Below are 18027 nucleotides of genomic sequence, written 5' to 3'. Positions count from 1 at the left end.
GACAGGCTCCTCCTGGGTCTTCCGCCACCAGCCTCCCTCAGCCCCCCTTCTACACTAGACAAAGGACTTCATCCAATTCCTTTAGCAGCAAAATCTTCTCCAAACTCCCTGTATATTTCCCTCAATTATACTTTTTTCCCACTGAAGCCACATGGGGGATATTGGGAGACAGGGAAGAGGAGGCAGTAATGGAGAAATAAATAGGGGAAGAGCAAATTTGTGCCTCTTCATCTAAGTGTCTTATAAATTCTCTAATATTTAAGTATTAGACAAAATCCTGCAGTGGAAAAGGAGAGGGAACCAGTGTTTACTGAGTGCCTACTATGTGCCAAAAACTGTGTTAGGCACACAAATTATCCCACTTAATCCTCAGAACAGCCCGAATTATTTGCAGTTTAGACAGCTAAAATAACTTGCCAAGGAGAAGTTTTCTGACTCTCACACCTATGCAGGTCATCTGTCGCTCCTGCTACAATAACTTCAAACATCCGCCATTTCTACAGAAAGTACAAAGGCTAAATAACATGTGATTTTCACAACTTGAGGTGTTTTACAACATCATAAATCAGTTAGCAAAAAGCACTTCCTGACATGACATCATGGAGTCTAGCCCAAGGCAGTGCAGGTTGGGGAAAAGAACACCCACCACCTGATACTGTGGCTACACAAGGCATACGCCCCCCGCCTAAGGGGACGGATTCAACCAAGCGCTGTGCTAATGCTTCCTTCAGGTGAACAGCTTGTTCACGCACCCACGCAGTTGTTATCGGATGATGTCTAAGGACTAGACTTTAAGCCCCCAGATGTGACTGCCCCAGAATTCCCTATCGAGCTGGTATTAGTGGGAACACCGCACTCGCCCACCTTGCCTGCCTGTCTTCCTGCTGGCAGAACTAACTGGACACTGAGGCCGACTGTTTCAGCTACGGAGGATGGGGGACTGGGCCAGCACGGCATGTACCACAAAAAGGCCACCGTCACGAAAGCACAGGATCACTCACCTCTGTCAGGCTCCTGGTAAACTTGCACTTTGCCCATCTCCACCCCCAGCCGCCTAGAGAAGAGAAAGACGGAAAACGCTGAAAAAGTAATAGAACAGATGCAACAGCTTTACTATTAAGGATGATTTAGAAATAGATAAAAATAAAACAAATTTTTAAAAATAGAGGTATTCCTATTACGAGATTTAAAGTGGACGTAGAATTGTTCGGTCACCTAACCCATCACATCCCCACCCTATGCCAACCCAAGAAGGCCTCTCAACACTGTCCTGGTTCTCCAGGGTCCTGGGCTCCCTGCCCTCCAGCCACATTCCTGCTGTTCCCTCTGCCTGGAGGGCTCTGCCCCAGCCCTTCACTTGTGCCTATTCAGGTTTCTCAATTCACATTCCATCCCCAGGGTTTAAAGGCACGTGAGCACGAAGACAGAACAACCTGCCCTTGCCTCTCCGTTCTCCCCGCTTTACCACCATCGGAAGTGACCTTGTTTGTTTGTTTGGCTGACTCGCTTCTTGCCTGGCCCCTCTACTAAAGAAGGGAGGGTTCTGACTGGCTTCTTCACTGTTACTCCCCAGTATCTAGATCAAGGTCTGGTACACAGCAGGGGTTCAATATTTATTTAATAAATAACTAAAATTATACTGAACTGTAATCTATAAAGTACCTTCATATAGTATATACCCTTCATTGTTCTTTATACTCAAATAATTCTATACATATGTAGCACCTAACACAATCTCTGGCACTCAGGAGTCACTCAGTAAATGTCTGCTGAAAGAACGTGTAGGAGTGACAACAGTTTACAAGAAGGTGAGCCTTCAATACCCAGATGATGAGCAGATTAACTATAAAAGATCTGCTTTCAAATTTAACCATCAGTGCCGACCCGCTTATCAAATGTAGAACACCACGTAACGAGTACAGGTTTTAACACTATGATTATACTCACTCAGCGATTTTCTTTGAAAGCTCCATACATGATGAATTAGAATTTGCCGAAAACAACACCAGACCCCCTTTGGTTATGTTCATCTTGGCTTCTGATTCAGGTGGCGCCACACAAAACATCAAAACCTTCCTGGTTTTCCAATTCTCAGAGCCTGGAAAGATACAAAATATATTAAGAACTGTCATGTGATATGAAATACACCTGAAAATTTTTTAATAGCAAGTGACTTAAGCTGAAGGAAATTAGTTTTTACCATGATGGAGTCTTTTATATTAAACATGTACATAGACAAATAGAAAGTCTATTGAGTTTTAGGGTCCCAAATTTATGGAAAGATGCTATCACATGACTCAATTATTTTCATGACCACTGGGAATAAATGATAAACTTACAAGAAAGGTGGAGCTGAAGAGCTCAGTGTTTTACTGTTTGTTGCTTAAAGTCAATTACGACAACCTCCTTTTAGTCTCTGACAACAAAATTCCTCCTGGATTAACACACAGAAAAATGGCAAAGCCATTAGCAAGGACAAGGACTGACTGATCCTTAAACAATGAATAAAAAATCCATCCATGCCCAGCTTTCCTTGTAATGCCTGTTCACCATGAAACCTCCCCCTGGCCTTGCAGCTGCCCCAGGTCCTGTCTAAGCCTGACCTTGTCATCTGCATTTTTCCTCAACTGGAACACAAGGTTGACCAGGTAACAATAACCTTGAAGGAAAGTGACTCAGCCATGCAACTGACCAGCAGCAGGGAACAGACAGAAAGAGCCTGGCCTGGGCTTCCCTGGTGGCGCAGTGGTTGAGAGTCCACCTGCCGATGCAGGGGACACGGGTTCGTGCCCCGGTCCGGGAAGATCCCACATGCCGCGGAGCGGCTGGGCCCGTGAGCCATGGCCGCTGAGCCTGCGCATCCGGAGCCTGTGCTCCGCAACGGGAGAGGCCACAACAGTGAGAGGCCCGCGTACCACAAAAAAAAAAAAAAAGAAAGAGCGAGCCTGTCCTACAGGTCATCAGGACCCTCCATGCTCTCCTCCTCCTCTGGGCACTCTCTGGGCTGAGTGTCCTTATGGAGAAAGGCAGGCACGGGTTAGATGCAGGAGCAACAATCTACTAGGCCTTCGGGGACGGAGGCGCCTTCCCAGCAAGCCCACTGCATTTCCCCAGTCATATGTTTACGTGGGTGGCTCTGGGAAGGCTGGTGGACAGGAGCAAAAGGCTGAAGCCAATTATCTTATTTGTTATTCTTAACTTTTATTTATTTTTTTTTTTTTGCGGTACGCGGGCCTCTCCCGTTGCGGAGCACAGGCTCCTGACGCGCAGGCTCAGCGGCCATGGCTCACGGGCCCAGCCGCTCCACGGCATGTGGGATCCTCCCGGACCGGGGCACGAAGCCGTGTCCCCTGCATCGGCAGGCGGACTCCCAACCACTGCGCCACCAGGGAAGCCCCTATTCTTAACTTTTAATTACACAATAAACAAATACATTCTCCTTGTAAAAAAAACTGAAACATGAGAGTTTAGGCTAATGTCACTAGCTCCGATCCCAGGCTCCTTCCCACCCACGTCCTTGGACCTAACAGTTCTTATTATTAGTTTGAAAGAGACACCATCAGGCTGTTACACGTTCACACATGTGATCCCCATAAAAAATACATATAAAAAATCATTTCTAACATAAAAAGGGATCATCGTACAAATCTACTTATAATCTGCTTTTTTAAAAAGCAATATATTTTAAGATCCCAGGTAGAAAGTATAGACCCATCATGTCCTTTTTAACTGCTGCCAGTGTTCCCTGGTGCAGGCGCACCACACTCAGCAGGTCACCAACCCAAAGAGGCCTCCTTATGCGTGTGTGTGTCTCTCTCTGCAGTAACCACCAGTGGGGGCCAGTGGGTCACTCACGGTCCCCCACGCAGGCTAGGAGAGCACATTTCCTCCTCAGAGGCATCGCTCCACGGGAAACACAGGCCACCCCAATGCACTTGACCTAAGGCCTATGAATTACAAACAGAAATGTATGAACAGCTGGCCAAAGCCCTAAGGAGACCAAGAAGGACCACTGGTGTGTACCGTGGAAAGTGGCTTTGGAGCAGGGATCGGCAAAGTACAGCCCACGGGCCAAAACAGGTTATTTCTGTAAATAAAACTGTACTGGAACACAGCCATGCTCACTGGAACACAGCCATGCTCACTGTCAACAAGCTGTCTGTGGATGCAGTGGTAGAGTTAAGTATGGGCTGCAAAGCCTAAAATATTACCTGGCCCTCTACAGAAAAAGTGTGCCGAGCCAGCTTTACAGCATAGCGTGGGGCAGGGTGACTGGTGCAAAGGAAAGAAATAATATTTAACCATCAACACTCAGAATCGGAGGAGATCCTAGGTGTCTTCTAACACCACCTCTCAACTCTTCTACGCCTGTGTTTAGGAACAGAGTCTGGAAACGGAAACCACAACAAAAATAAAACTCATTCTCCTGTAGTTATGAATACAGGCTTTGCAGTCAAACCCAGGTTTGCATCTCAGCTCCTACTTCCCCTTAACTCACTGTGAGGCCTCACATAAATTAGTCACTCTCAGCTTCCGCCCCCTCATCCATGCAACCGCGAATACTGACCTTCCAGGGCCACCATACGGCACTTAACACACTGCCCCACATACAGGACACGCACGGTAAACGGAAGCTCTGGTGAGTCAACTCGTTAATACTTTGGTTATCTACCGAACGAGGACATAATATGCACGGGATGGCCACTTTTCTACATCCCCTAACCTTCAAATTAAGAAGCTTCTTAAAGGACAACAGTGTTCTTGAGAGGACGTTCTTGAGAGGACACTGAGAATCAAACTGAGGGGAAGGAAGAGATCTTGGAAGTAACTCAGTCCATCTCTAGGACTCCTACCAAGGAGCCACTCCAGATACCTGAACAGCCCCGGGCCTGATGCCCACATCCTGAGGGTCCAGCCTTAGAACACGCAGATTCCTCTCCCAGCAGTCCCCCCATCCTGAGCCTTGTCCTTTCTTTGAAGATTTACAGGAAACCCCAAATTCCTTCTCCCCAGGGCAGTCCTTGACCTGCCTCTGTGTATTCTCTTTTCCTGGGACCTTTCATTAATGGTCATGGTTTAAATGTCCTTCATCACTGACTATGGTCTCTAGGGTTTCAGTCTCCAGATACCAGGTTTCAATAATGGAAACCTAAGCTAAGCCCTCAAAATGGCACAGGCTGGGAGTCCCTTTGGAAACAGTCATCAGTATAGTCATGTTCTGTGACTACCCATCTCACAAGTCGGTCAAACAATAAAACTAGTTGCTAGTTTTAGTTCTCCTTTTCCTATTGGAAATTCAAGTTGTGCTCTTTACCAAGCTTTAAGAAAAGAGTTTTAAAGATTCTCCTCGTAAACAAGATAGTCACCAGCATGGGGCTGGCAGAAGGCTCATTACTACAAGGCTATAGTGTGAAATGGAGAGTAAAGAGAACATTCCCATCTTCCCCCCATAAACTACAGTTGCTTTTACATTTATCCTAAATTCACTCTAGAATGTGTGAGAATTATATACAACACATGAAACCACAGCCTTTTCAGAGAATTTCAGAACCTTATGAAAAGTCTCATGAAGGAAACCACTCTGAAAGACCACTCGCTTTGCAAGTGCTGGCAGTCATTTCAAAACGACTCACGCACATCTCAGATGAGTAAGGCTGGCATCAAAGTGGGTTGCTTTCCATCTAGTGCGTCTGCTGTGCAAATACCTGCCATCTAAAGATGGCTGGAGTCACAGTGTGAAGACCTGATTTGCCTCTCCTGGTTACCAGCTACGAGTCCTTGGCCTTCCCCTTCCTGACAGCAGAGATAGATGCTTGGTTAAAAACAGCTTCCCTAAAAACAAACAAACAAACAAACAAACAAAAAAACCCTCACCAGAATTTAAGGTCCAGGACAGCAGAGATTTTTTCCACTATTATTTTCTCTGCTGTACACCCAGGGCCTAGAATAGTACCTGGCAGAGGGAGAGGCTTAACAAATGTTCGTCAAATAACAAATGTTTGTGGAATAAAGCCTGACCTCACTGAGTTGCAATGATTAACACATGGAGTTGAAAGAAGTCTGCAAACTAAAAGGTGTCAGAAAGTATAAAGAATTATTATTTTTATTAGTGATGTACCTCACTCAAAGAAAATTCGGTTTTTGGGAGTCAGTATTGAAGAGAATTAGAAGGGTGAAGCCTAGATGTAATTAATCCTCCAGGCCTCTATGATCCCAGGCACCTGGCTATCGCTTCATCAGAATGTTTTCTTTCGGCTAAATACCATTTTCTGAGCGCTGTGAATTCTTATGACAACTCAATAAAGCAGGTACTACAAGTCCCCTTTGAGACACGGGATAAGTGACGCTTGAAGATGAAGACACCTCCTCAAGGCTGCCCACCTGGAAGCAGCAGACAGTCTCCCAACACCACGGAGAGTGACCTGACACCCCGCATTTCAGGGGGCAAGCCCGACAAACACCCAGATTTAGAAAAATGTGCGTAGTAAACACGCCTTGTTTGGAAAACAATTTATATCACGTGTCAAAGAAAGTACACATAACTCTGATTCAGTATTTCCCCTTTGGAGAATTTATCTTACGGAAAGAAAGGAAAAGCTCAATGACGGTCACTGCATGGTTTTTCTAAGAGGAGGAACACTGAACATATGCAAAAGTTACATAATGGGGTAATTAAGTAAAACTCTGAATATACATTCAATACAATAAAAACGGTAAATATCCGGGACTGTACGAAAGTGCTTACGTTAAGTAAGAGCAGAACTGCATCTCCTCCAACCCAAGCTGGGTAATAATGGTACAGACGAGGTCGGGATAGGAATATGGACAAGAAGGGTAGGACTTCGTGGGGTTCAATAATGTGGGTGAATCACTTACATTTGTGCATGGAACAGTTTTAAACATTATAAATCACATTTTCTCACACCCCAAATCCCCATCCCGAATTTCCCATTCCTTGCAAAAGCTAAACACCCAAACCGCGTCAATATTAATAAAAGGTGGGAAAAGTCGGTATCATCACTGTGCAGTACTGCTGGAAACCATTTAAAAAGAAGAAAAAAGCCTTAGAGCTACATCCCTGTCCTCACTCAAGCTCCGCGGGGCAACAGAAAGGCCCGCGCCGCAAGGCCAGCCCAGCACCGCCAGGGATGTCAGTCTGCGCGTGAGGCTGGGCTTCCGCCCGCAGCCGCAGGTCCCGTACCGGCCGGACGGGCCGCGCGCCAGGCCCGCGGACGCCTACGAACCGGACCGGGCTGAGGGCTGCGCGCGGCCGGGTCCCCGCCGAGCCCCCCGCCCCTGCACCTGTGCCCCGCAGGGCCGGCCCGCCGGCCGCGCCACCACCGTCGCCGGCTCCCGCCCGCCTACCTGGCCCCGACCCCAGCCCCGGCCCCGCCGCAGCCTCCGCTGCCGAATGAGGAAAGCGCCGAAGCACCGGCCGCCTCTCCAAGAGCAAAATGGCGACTCAAACCCGAGAACTGCGTCCGCAGCGACTGCGAGGCCTGTGGGCGGGGCCGCTCGAGGGGGCGGGGCCTCGGGAGGGACCATCCGTGTGAGGGGCGGGGCAGGGAAGGCGCCCACAGAGGGGAGGCGCGGGGCCTTCTAGTCTAGCTGGAATACCCCAGGCCGGACGAGGGGCGGGGCCATGGGCGGGGCGAGGCCATGAGTGGGGCGGGGCTGACTGGAGGGGTGGGGCCAGGCGGGGCGAGGGACGGGGCGAGGGGCGGGGAGGGGCGGGGCTGAGCCTCGAGAACCCGAGGGCGGACTTTTTTTTTTTAAACAAATTTATTTATTTATTTTTGGCTGCGTTGGGTCTTCGTTGCTGCGCACGGACTTCCTCTAGTTGCGGTGAGTGGGGGCTACTCTTCCTTGTGGTGCGCGGGCTTCTCATTGCGGTGGCTTCTCTGTTGCGGAGCACGGGCTTTAGGCATGCTGGCTCAGTAGTTGTGGCTCTCCGGCTCTAGAGCGTAGGCTCAGTGGTTGTGGCGCACGGGCTTAGTTGCTCCGCGGGCATGTGGGATCTTCCCAGACCAGGACTCGAACCCGTGTCCCCTGCATTGGCAGGCGGATTCTTAACCACTGTGCCTCCAGGGAAGCCCACGACTGCGGACTTTGATGTCTGGAATTACAAATGTCTGGGTTCAAGTCTTTACTGGCCTGTAACTTTGGGCAATGTCACTTCACCTCCCTGAGCCTCAATTTCCTCAGCTGAAAAATGGAGATGATAGTAGCACCCATCTCAGGGGTTGCTGTGAGGATTCAGTAAAATAACACCTGCGGAGCTTCCAAAACAGTTTCTGGTGCATAGTAAGCCCTCAGTTGTTATTATTACTATTATTTGCTTTGTTGCTCTTTCTTCTTTTATCACAAAGTAAGGAATTGGTGCTTGCCTGAATTCCTTATATTTAAGTATGTTTAATATATATATAAAACATAATAATAGAAACACGTATGGAGCACTTACCATGTGTCAGGCCAAGTGCTTAACATATATTAACTGTAACTTATTTAATCCTCACAGAACTATGAGGTAGGTGTTATTATTATCTCCATTTTAATAGTTGTGGGAACTGACACCCTGATGTTAAATATCAATAACTTGCCTAAGGACAAACAAACATGGACAAGAACTTCAACCCAGGCAGTCTGGCATCACGGTCTGCACTAAGCTAGACCCTATACCACATCGCAGCTCCAGTTCTGCTTTGGATTTTTCACTAGAGTGAGGCTTGAAATCGTTCGTGAGGGGTGGCACGGCCAGCTAGAAGCGGCCGGACTCAAATGGAGTCATTTAAGACATTTCCTTTGCCTGACAGCTTCACGGGGTCATACCTCTGTGAAGAACAAGCCCCGTGAGCCCACAGACAGATTCGAGTACAAAACTGAATGCCCTTACTTCAGTAAGTGGAATTTGGTTTCACCCACTGCTTTTGCGCAGACCCAACCCTGACGCACCCGACCTCCTGGCTTCAACCTGCGTTGGCTCCACCCAGCACTCCAGGTTGCACGTGACTGGACCTGACCAATCAGGGCCACTCATCCCTTTCAGCTCGCTGATTCGCTCCAAGGACAGGCCGCTGAGCCAATGGGAGACCAGAAGACGCAATCTCGCGCCGCAGTGGGCTACGGAGCCCGTAAATTCCTTCCCTTCACCCTCTGAAGCCAGGGGCCTGCGTGTTGTCCCCTTGCTTACTTCTCGTTGTTCTTTCCCACTAGCCTGTTCCTCCATCCCTGAACTGCAGGGCACGTACACATGCTGTTCCTGCCTCCAGGAATGCTTTTCCTCCTGCTGCCCTCGCCCCTCATTAACTCCTACTTAAACATCTAAGCACAATTGTCATTTTTAAGCCTTCTCCAAACCACTCACCTTCTCAAAAAAAAAAAAAAGTACTTTTCCTTCGTTAGGCTTATCATGATCGCTAATTATGTGTTTATGTGGATGGTCATTTTATAAATATCCCCACCCCCGCCCCTATAGACTATAAGCCCCTACGGGCAGGTCCTTTGTCTCTTTTGCTGATCCCTGTTTGCAGGTACCCAGCACAGTACCTGGCACAAGTGTGGTACTCAAGAAATGTCGGTACCATGGGTGATCTCAGAATTACCCCCCACCATGGAAAGGAGGAGGGCAGTAGCACAGAATTGTATAGTATTTTCACCACACAGGGACAATATTCCTGATAATTTAAAAATCGTCTCTGCTGAGCCAGTATGAGCTAGCTCCCACATACCATGCGCCCATCATTTGGCAATGAAATTGTTAGTTTCTCAATCAATCAGTTTCTCCTCATTGGAGGCACTTAGCTTACAGTTTCCCTTGCTCTATTACACCAGATGCCACTTCTCCATCCACTTTCAATTCTCCAAAGACTCTTTTGAAATCCTCCATAGGCTGATGTCTCATCTCCCTTCCTCTTTACCTTGGGGTTTAGGCCATGGGAGTGAGCCATGGTGGACATCCAGCCCAGATGACCCACTGGTGGCTGCAGCCCCAGTCACTACCTGACTGCAACTCTATGAGAGACGCCAAATGAGAGCCACCCAGCTGAGCCCAATCAAACCACAGAAGATTGAGAGATAATAAATATTTGTATTAAGGTGCTGAGTTTGGAGATATCTTGATACCCATCTATGGGTAATGAGCAAGAAAGGAGCAAAACCAGAATCTAAAGACTGGGGTCAGTTTCACTCTAATGCGGTTGTGGTTAGCCTATTGCTAAGCTTGATAATCCCCCGCCCACTTGGAGGTTTGCAGGGTCTGCATATTATGGAAGTGCTCAGTTTGCCTGTACCACCTCCTTGACCATATTCAAGGGCCAAACTGCTGCACATAGAATATGAATCAAGACACCTGATCCTAAGACATTTCCCTTCAACCTTTTTTTAAAGGAAGGAAAAGCATCTTTGCTATAGTTTTTTTTTTTTTTTTTTTTTTTTCCCTGCGGTACGCGGGCCTCTCACCGTTGTGGCCTCTCCGGTTGCGGAGCACAGGCTCCGGACGCGCAGGCTCAGCGGCCATGGCTCACGGGCCCAGCCGCTCCGCGGCACGTGGGATCTTTCCGGACCGGGGCACGAACCCGTGTCCCCTGCATCGGCAGGCGGACTCTCAACCACTGCGTCATCAGGGAAGCTCTGCTATAGTTTTATAAAGGTTTTTAGTGGAGTGGTAAGCCAGAAACCCCCAGTCTGCGTCCAGCCTCCTCTTTGCAGAAATGACCTCAAGTGAAGGCACCTCTCTGAGCTTCAGCTTCCCCATCTGAAAAATGGGCACTGAGATCAGCAGCTGCATGGAGATTCTGGGTGGGAATGACTTTTCCGTGGAATCAGTGAGTTTTGCAGCTGCCTCTCCGCCTTCGTGTCTCTGGCCATCAGGAATGAATAAACAAGGCTTTGGTTTTCCTGCAAGTGGAGGAGGATGGCAGCTTGTCTGGCCATTGGAAGCTGCAGAGGCCAGGGGCCTGGTCACTAGACAGGGAAATTGGGAAGTTTCCCACATTGTGTTCTTTCCCTCATCCTCTGGATTTTCTCCTTTTTTAACCCCCCCCCATTAGAAAAGCTTCATTATCTTTCATGATGAGTAATATTTACATGTTATAAAAAATTCAAACAAACATGAAGAAAAAATTTAAAAGATATTTGCCATTATCTCACTGTGGAGAGATAAGCATTTGACTTTTTTTAACCTCCCTATTCCACTTAACAATTTATTTATTATTTTTTAATTTATTTATTTTTGGTTGCATCGGGTCTTCGTTGCTGTGTGCGAGCAGCTTTCTCTAGTTGAGGCGAGCGGGGGCTACTCTTCATTGCTGTGCTCGGGCTTCTCATTGCGGTGGCTTCTCCTGTTGCGGAGCACGGGCTCTAGGCACGCGAGCTTCAGTAGGTGTGGCAAGTGGGCTCAGTCACTGTGGCTCGCGGGCTTTAGAGCGCAGGCTCAGTAGTTGTGGCGCACAGGGCTTAGCTCCTCCGAAGCATATGGGATCTTCCCGGAACAGGGCTCGAACCCGTTTCCCGTGCATTGACAGGCAGATTCTTAACCACTGCGCCAGCAGGGAAGCCCCTCCACTTAACAATTTATTGTGGACACGGTTCATGTTAATGAATTAGGTCAATGTCATCATCGCACGTACAATGGAGTAAAGAGCAGAGACTTAGGAACCAGACGGCCTGTATCCAAATTCCTTTTCCTCTACTCACTGGGTGTGTGACCTCCTTTACCCCTCTGCACTGGCTTCCTCACCTATAAGATGGGAATGACCACAGCTTCCACCTTACAGGGTTGTGGTGATATCCAAATGAGCTGTCACCTGGCACACAGGTGCTAACCTCTCACTACAGCCACACTTACCGTGAGCCGTTGTGATATGGAGGCACCCTGACATTTTTAACCCATCTCCAATTCTGGGCACTTTTTACTAATAGACACACCTGTCTTTGCACCTTTGCTCAAGTATTTTCTCTCAAAGACAAATACCATATGATATCACTTGTATGTGGAATCTAAAATATGGCACAAATGAACCTATCTATGAAATAGACTCACAGACATAGAGAACAAACTTGCGGTTGCCAAGGGGGAGAGGGGGTGGGGGAGGGATGGACTGGGAGTTTGGGATTAGCAAAGGCAAACTATCATATATAGGATGGATAAACAACGAGATCCTACCGTGTAGCACAGGGAACTGTATTCACTATCCTGGGATAAACCATAATGGAAAAGAACACGGAAAAGAATGTGTATATATATATATATATATATATAACTGAGTCACTTTTCTGTACGACAGAAATTAACACAATATTGTAAATCAACTATACTTTGGTAAAAATATACATTTAAAAAAATTTTTTAAGTATTTTCTCTCACTAAATTTCTAGAAGTGAACTTGCTTGGTCAAAGGATATGCCCTTTCACAATTTTGTTCCCCAGAAATTTTGTACCAATTTACATTCTTGCCAGAAAGGTGAAGAGTGCCCTTTTCCCCTCATCCCCACCGACACTAGGCACTAGCCATTCTTTCACTTGGCCGAGCGGATGGTCAATGTTTCCTGGGCATTTACAATTATTTCTCCACATCCAGCTGCCTGTAGCTGCCCTGGCCACCTTGCTAGGTGAACTTCATCTCCATTCACTCACTCAGCAAATATTGAGAACTTAGTGCATGCCTGGCCCAGTTAGAGCCGGGCTACAGCAGAGACAACAGGGCACCCGCCTCGGGAGGTGAGCCACCACATGGTTATAGCAAAGCCTCTGCTTCAGTGCCCAAGAAGCTGTGCCGTAGAGGTGAGCTCTCTATACATAAATATAGAATGTACATTTTGTAAATATATGAATGATATTACTATTATCACTATATATGACTCATCATTATACAGATCATGATAATATTGCATATTATCATGACCATTTTCAGCCATAGGACCTTAGAAATCACTTCTCCTCTCCAGCCTTCCGTTTTCTCATCTGTAAGCAGGCACAGTTGAGAGGACGGGGTGGGAGAGTGTGTGTTCAGAGCCTGGCAGTGAGGCTGTAGCAGCCTCCTCCTGCTGGCCATGCCCAGCCCAGGCCTGGGACCCGAGCCTCTTGCTGGCCTCCCACTCTCTGCAGCTGTCCCCCTCAGCACGTGGCTGGCACTGAGCTGAGCGACGGCAGCACCCTAGCTGCCAGGACCGTTTTAAAACATTACCCCCATGATGGAAAGTGCAGAGTTGAAGGCTGATAATCCGCCACGAGCCACCTCCCAACTCAACTCCACTGGGTCCCTCCCAGCCTGGAGTCACAACAAACACTCCCCAAACCCTATTTCTCAGGCTCAGCCCTCCAGGTCCCTCCCTCTAGGTCCAGGAAGGGGCATCCTGAGCTGCGTCTTAGGGCCTCCTGACCCCCTCCCCCACCTGCCCTGCCACTGCACCAGCTGGAGACCCCCTTTGCCACCATCCTCCTGGCAGCTTCTCCTCCCCCTTCACTAGAAGCCCCTCCAAAGGAAACGGAGGGAGGGGGCCCACCTGGTGGTGCTACACCTGCCTCGGTGCCCTCACTTCCTGGTGCCTCCCTCCCAGGAGTGAAGCCGGCCACCTCCTTCACTTCTTCCTGGGCTCTTGCCACGCATTCATGTTCTGTATTTGATGGAGGTGGAAGCAAACAGAAAGAAGTTTTTCCCCATTCGCATCCCATCATAAGTGTTTATATTAGTCAGGACTCTTGCAATGAAACACGATTCACACCAGCTACAAATAAAGGAGCAGGGACTGATCGGTTTATGTAACTCAAGGGCCCAGGGTGAAGGTTCAGGTATGGCTGGATCCTGGGCTCCACGACCCCAGACTTTTGTCTTTCTCTATCTTGAAGCTCTGTCTGCTCCCTTGACTTCTATGGCTTTATTCTGAGACAAGCTCCACCCATGTGATGGCAACAGGGCTGCCCTCACTTGCAGGCTCATCTAGAACTGGCCTCAGTGGGGGAGAAGTCCGGGCTGGTCCAGGGTCCTTTCCAATCTATGATGAGGGACTCCAGTGTCACACATACACACAGACATCACACACGCTCAAAGGTCCCCCACGTGGATGGCACACCCAATCATAAGTCACACACTCACCCTTACACAGATGTGACTCAGTATTCACATGGATGTCTCACACACCCTGGAATCTTTCCCATTTAGATAGTGTATTACAGTTGTATAAATGCCCACCCATGGAGGGCTAACTCATTTACATTTCATTTATGTGCCACTTTTTCACATACCTCTGACATAAAGCAGGCTGCAATAAGTCTGATGTGTGTCAGAATGAAATAAAATAGTGCAGAGTCTTTGTAAGGATTAAATACATTCAATTAAAAAACAAACAAAACCCTGCCTATCATCAAAAGGCACGGACTGAGAGGAAGTATTCACAATACGTATATGTGACAAAGGACTTACATCTGGACTGTATAAGCACCCTTAAAAATCAATACTAAGGTTCACTTCACACCTGCTAGGTTGGCCTTAATGAAAGTACTTTAAAAAAACCAGAAAGGACTTCCCTGGTGGTGCAGTGGTTAAGAATCCACCTGCCAATGCAGGGGACACGGGTTTGATCCCTGGTCTGGGAAGATCCCACATGCCGCGGAGCAACTAAGCCCGTGTGCCACAACTACTGAGCCTGCGCTCTAGAGCCCACGAGCCACAACTACTGAGCCCATGAGCCACAACAAATGAAGCCGTGAGCCTAGAGCCCGTGCTCTTCAACAAGAGATACCACCACAATGAGAAGCCCGTGCACCACAATGAAGAGTAGCCTCTGCTCGCCGCAACTAGAGAAAAGCCCGTGTGCAACAATGAAGACCCAACACAGCCAAAGATAAATAAATAAATAAATTTATTAAAAAAAGATAACAAGTATTGGTGAGGTTGTGGAGAAATTGGAACCCTTCTACATTGCTGGTGGCGATGTAAAATGATGCAGCCATTCAGAAACAGCTTGGCAGTTCCTCAAAAAGTCAAATATAGAGCTGCCATGTGACTCATCGGTTGTGCTCCTGGGCATCTACCCAAAAGGACTGAAAACAGATGCTCAAACAAATACTTGTATACACACGTGAAAAGCCGTATTATTCATAATAACCAAAGGGGGAGAAAGCCCAAATGTCCATCAACAGATGAAAGGATAAACACGTGTGGTGTCTACACACGAGGGAATGTTATTTTTTAATACATTTAATTCTTTATATTTGCTTTTATTTTTGGCTGTGTTGGGTCTTCGTTGCTATGCGCGGGCTTTCTCTAGTTGCGGCGAGTGGGGGCTACTCTTCGTTGCGGTGCGCGGGCTTCTTATTGTCGTGGCTTCTCTTGTTGCAGAGCACGGGCTCTAGGCGCGTGTGCTTCAGTAGTTGTGGCACGTGGGCTCAGTAGTTGTGGCTCGCGGGCTCTAGAGTGCAGGCTCAGGAGTTGTGGTGCACGGGCTTAGTTGCTCTGCGACATGTGGGATCTTCCCGGACCAGGGCTTGAACCCATGTCCCCTGCATTGGCAGGCGGACTCTTAACCACTGTGCCACCAGAGAAGCCCCCGCACAAGGGAATATTATTCATCCAATAAAAGGAAGAGACTACGACACAAGACACAGCATGGATGAACCTCAGAAACATGAAGCTCAGTGAGAGAAGCCAGACATAAAAGGCCACATACTGTATGATTCCGTTGACATGAAACGTCCAGGATACGTAAATCCATAGAGACAGAGGCAGATTGATGGTTGCCAGGAGCTGGGAGGAGGGCAAAAGGGGAGTGATTGCTTAATGGCCATGGATTTTCATTTTGGGGTGATGAAAATATCTTGAAACTAGACAGAGGTGCTGGTTTCACAATACTGTGAAAGTACTAAATGCCACCGAATTGTACACTTTAAAGCGGGCCATGATGGAATACACGTTATTCACATTTCACCTCAAGAAAATCCATAGTAAGGAAGCAAGGGGCTTCCCTGGTGGCGCAGTGGTTGAGGTCCGCCTGCCGATGCAGGGGACGCGGGTTCGTGCCCCGGTCCGGGAAGATCCCACATGCCGCGGAGCGGCTGGGCCCGTGAGCCATGGCCGCTGAGCCTGCGCGTCCGGAGCCTGTGCTCTGCAACGGGAGAGGCCACAGCGGTGAGAGGCCCGCGTACCGCAAAGAAAAAAAAAAGAAAAAGAAAAAAAAAAAGAAAGCAAATAATCCAGTTTTCAAAATAGACAGATGACTTGGACAGATGCTTAAATAAAGAAGATGTATGAGTGGCAAAAGTCCCCACAAAAAACAACACATGAAAAAATGTTCAATATCATTAGTCTTCAGAGAAATGTGAATTAAAGCCACAATGCTATATCACTAAACGCTCACGAAGATGGCTAAAATTCAGTTTAACAATAGCAAATCCTGGTGCGGGTACAGAGGACCTAGGACTCTCACTTTGCCGGCGGGGATCTAAGCCAGTACAACCACTCTGGAAAACACTTTGGTGGATTCTTACAAAGTTTAACGTAGAACTCCCATAAGACCTAGCCATCCCATTTCCAGGTATTCACCCAAGAGAAATGAAAATGAATGTCCATCCAAAAGCCTTGCACATGAATACTCACAGCAGCTTTGTACAGAGTCTCCCCAAACTGGAAGCAACCCACACATCCCTCAGCTGGGGAATGGATAAACTGGAATCCTGCTCCTGGATGAGTCTCAAAAACTTTGTGTGAGTGAAAGAAGGGAAGACAAGAAATTGCAGACTGTGTGATTCCTTTCGTAGGGAATTCCCAGGAAAGTAATCTAAGGGGACCCGAGGCAGGTGAGGGAGGCCTGCGAAGGGACAAGAAGGAACTTTTCACAAAGAGGGAAAAGTTCTATTGTGTCCTGTAGCCCGGCAGTGGTCCGTACAACGATTACGTTGTACTTTATGTAGATTACAGCTCCGTAAAGTTTATTGGTAGCAACCGGCCTGGCCCTGAGGGCAGATCCTGCATCCTGTGTGCCAGTCCCTGTGCACTTGTCCGCACTCATTTCCTGCCTCTTTCCCTCCAAGCACCACTCCCCCGACCTGTCCCTCACCACCCCCCCCACCCCGCCCCCGACCGTGTTCAGGCCTCCGTGTCTTCACCTCTGCTGTTCTGTTCATGCTCTTCCCCTCCCAGCTCTGCTTGCTGAATCCTGACCCCACTGACACCCAGCTCTGCGAAGCTTCCTCATCTCACCCGCTTCCCTGACATGTGACTTTCGCTTCTCTTTGGGCACTTAGAGTCATAACCCGCCAGCCAGGCCACCCATGGCGAGGCGATGGATGGGGGCAGGTGAGGGAAGACTTAGCTGAGAAGAGGCTGGACTGTAACGGACCCAGAGTCAGGGGCACGGAGGGACAGTGCAGTAACCGTCTCCTCAGCCCACTGTCCAGCAGGCGGGTGAGGGAACAAGTATGAACCCAGGACGAGGGTGAGGAGGCAGGCATGGGCCAGACTTTAGAACTCAGAAGAGCCAGAACAGGGGCTCCTGCTGATTCAGCCTTTGATCCTGGCAAGGCGACCAGGGTGGTGCATCAGTTAGAACACAGCCGCATGTAACAGAAAACTAAGTAACAGTGGCTTATGTAAGACAGAAGTTTATTTCTCTCTCATGTATGGCAGCTTCACAGGGTCCCAGGAACTCAGGCTGTTATTAGCTCACCGCTCCACCATCCCTAAATATTAAGCTTCACCCTCGTGATTCAAAATGGCTGCTAGAGCTCCAGCCATTACAACTGCATTCCAGGTCAGCAGCTGGAGGAGAAGTCCAAAGAAGGGCCTCTTCCTTTTAAGGACACTTCCTGGAAGTTCCAACACATATTTTGTCCACATTTAGCCCCATGGCCTCACCTAGCAGCAGAGGAAATGCTGGGAAATGAAGTCTTTTGCTGAATTCATTGTGGCTCTCAGAGAGTATTGGCAGTGGTTCTTTTTTTTTTTTAATATTTATTTATTTTTATTTGGCTGCATTGGGTCTTAGTTATGGCATGCGGGATCTTCGATCTTCGTTGTGGCATGAGAACTCTTA

At 48.2% G+C, this 18027-nt stretch overlaps 1 protein-coding gene across 17 annotated transcripts in view; it reads right to left on the bottom strand.

Annotated features, from left to right (window-relative positions):
• PRPSAP2 (phosphoribosyl pyrophosphate synthetase associated protein 2) overlaps positions 1-7494 on the bottom strand; it is a 43739-nt gene extending 36245 nt beyond the window's left edge. For 8 of the 17 annotated variants that reach the window (XR_003791920.1, XR_003791918.1, XR_003791917.1 and 5 more), the window contains exons 1-3: positions 2340-2713; positions 1948-2098; positions 1002-1054 (exon numbers count right to left, since the gene is read on the bottom strand). Coding sequence is in view for 13 of the 17 variants with exons in the window: in XM_029211653.1 (XP_029067486.1) it covers positions 1002-1054; positions 1948-2066 (172 nt within the window). In the remaining 4 variants the exon portion in view is untranslated. Of the gene's footprint in view, positions 1-1001; positions 1080-1947; positions 2099-2339; positions 2714-5637; positions 6718-6745; positions 7265-7365 lie in introns of those variants that run through there. The other 9 variants (XM_029211656.1, XM_029211655.1, XM_029211661.1 and 6 more) reach the window with 9 other exon arrangements.
• Between the last annotated feature and the right edge of the window lie 10533 nt (positions 7495-18027).

Source organism: Monodon monoceros, unplaced genomic scaffold, assembly GCF_005190385.1.
Source record: "Monodon monoceros isolate NGI ecotype Baffin Bay Population unplaced genomic scaffold, NGI_Narwhal_1 Super_Scaffold_9, whole genome shotgun sequence".
NCBI classification, from domain to species: Eukaryota; Metazoa; Chordata; class Mammalia; order Artiodactyla; family Monodontidae; genus Monodon; species Monodon monoceros.
This window is presented reverse-complemented; position numbering and strand designations above follow the sequence as displayed.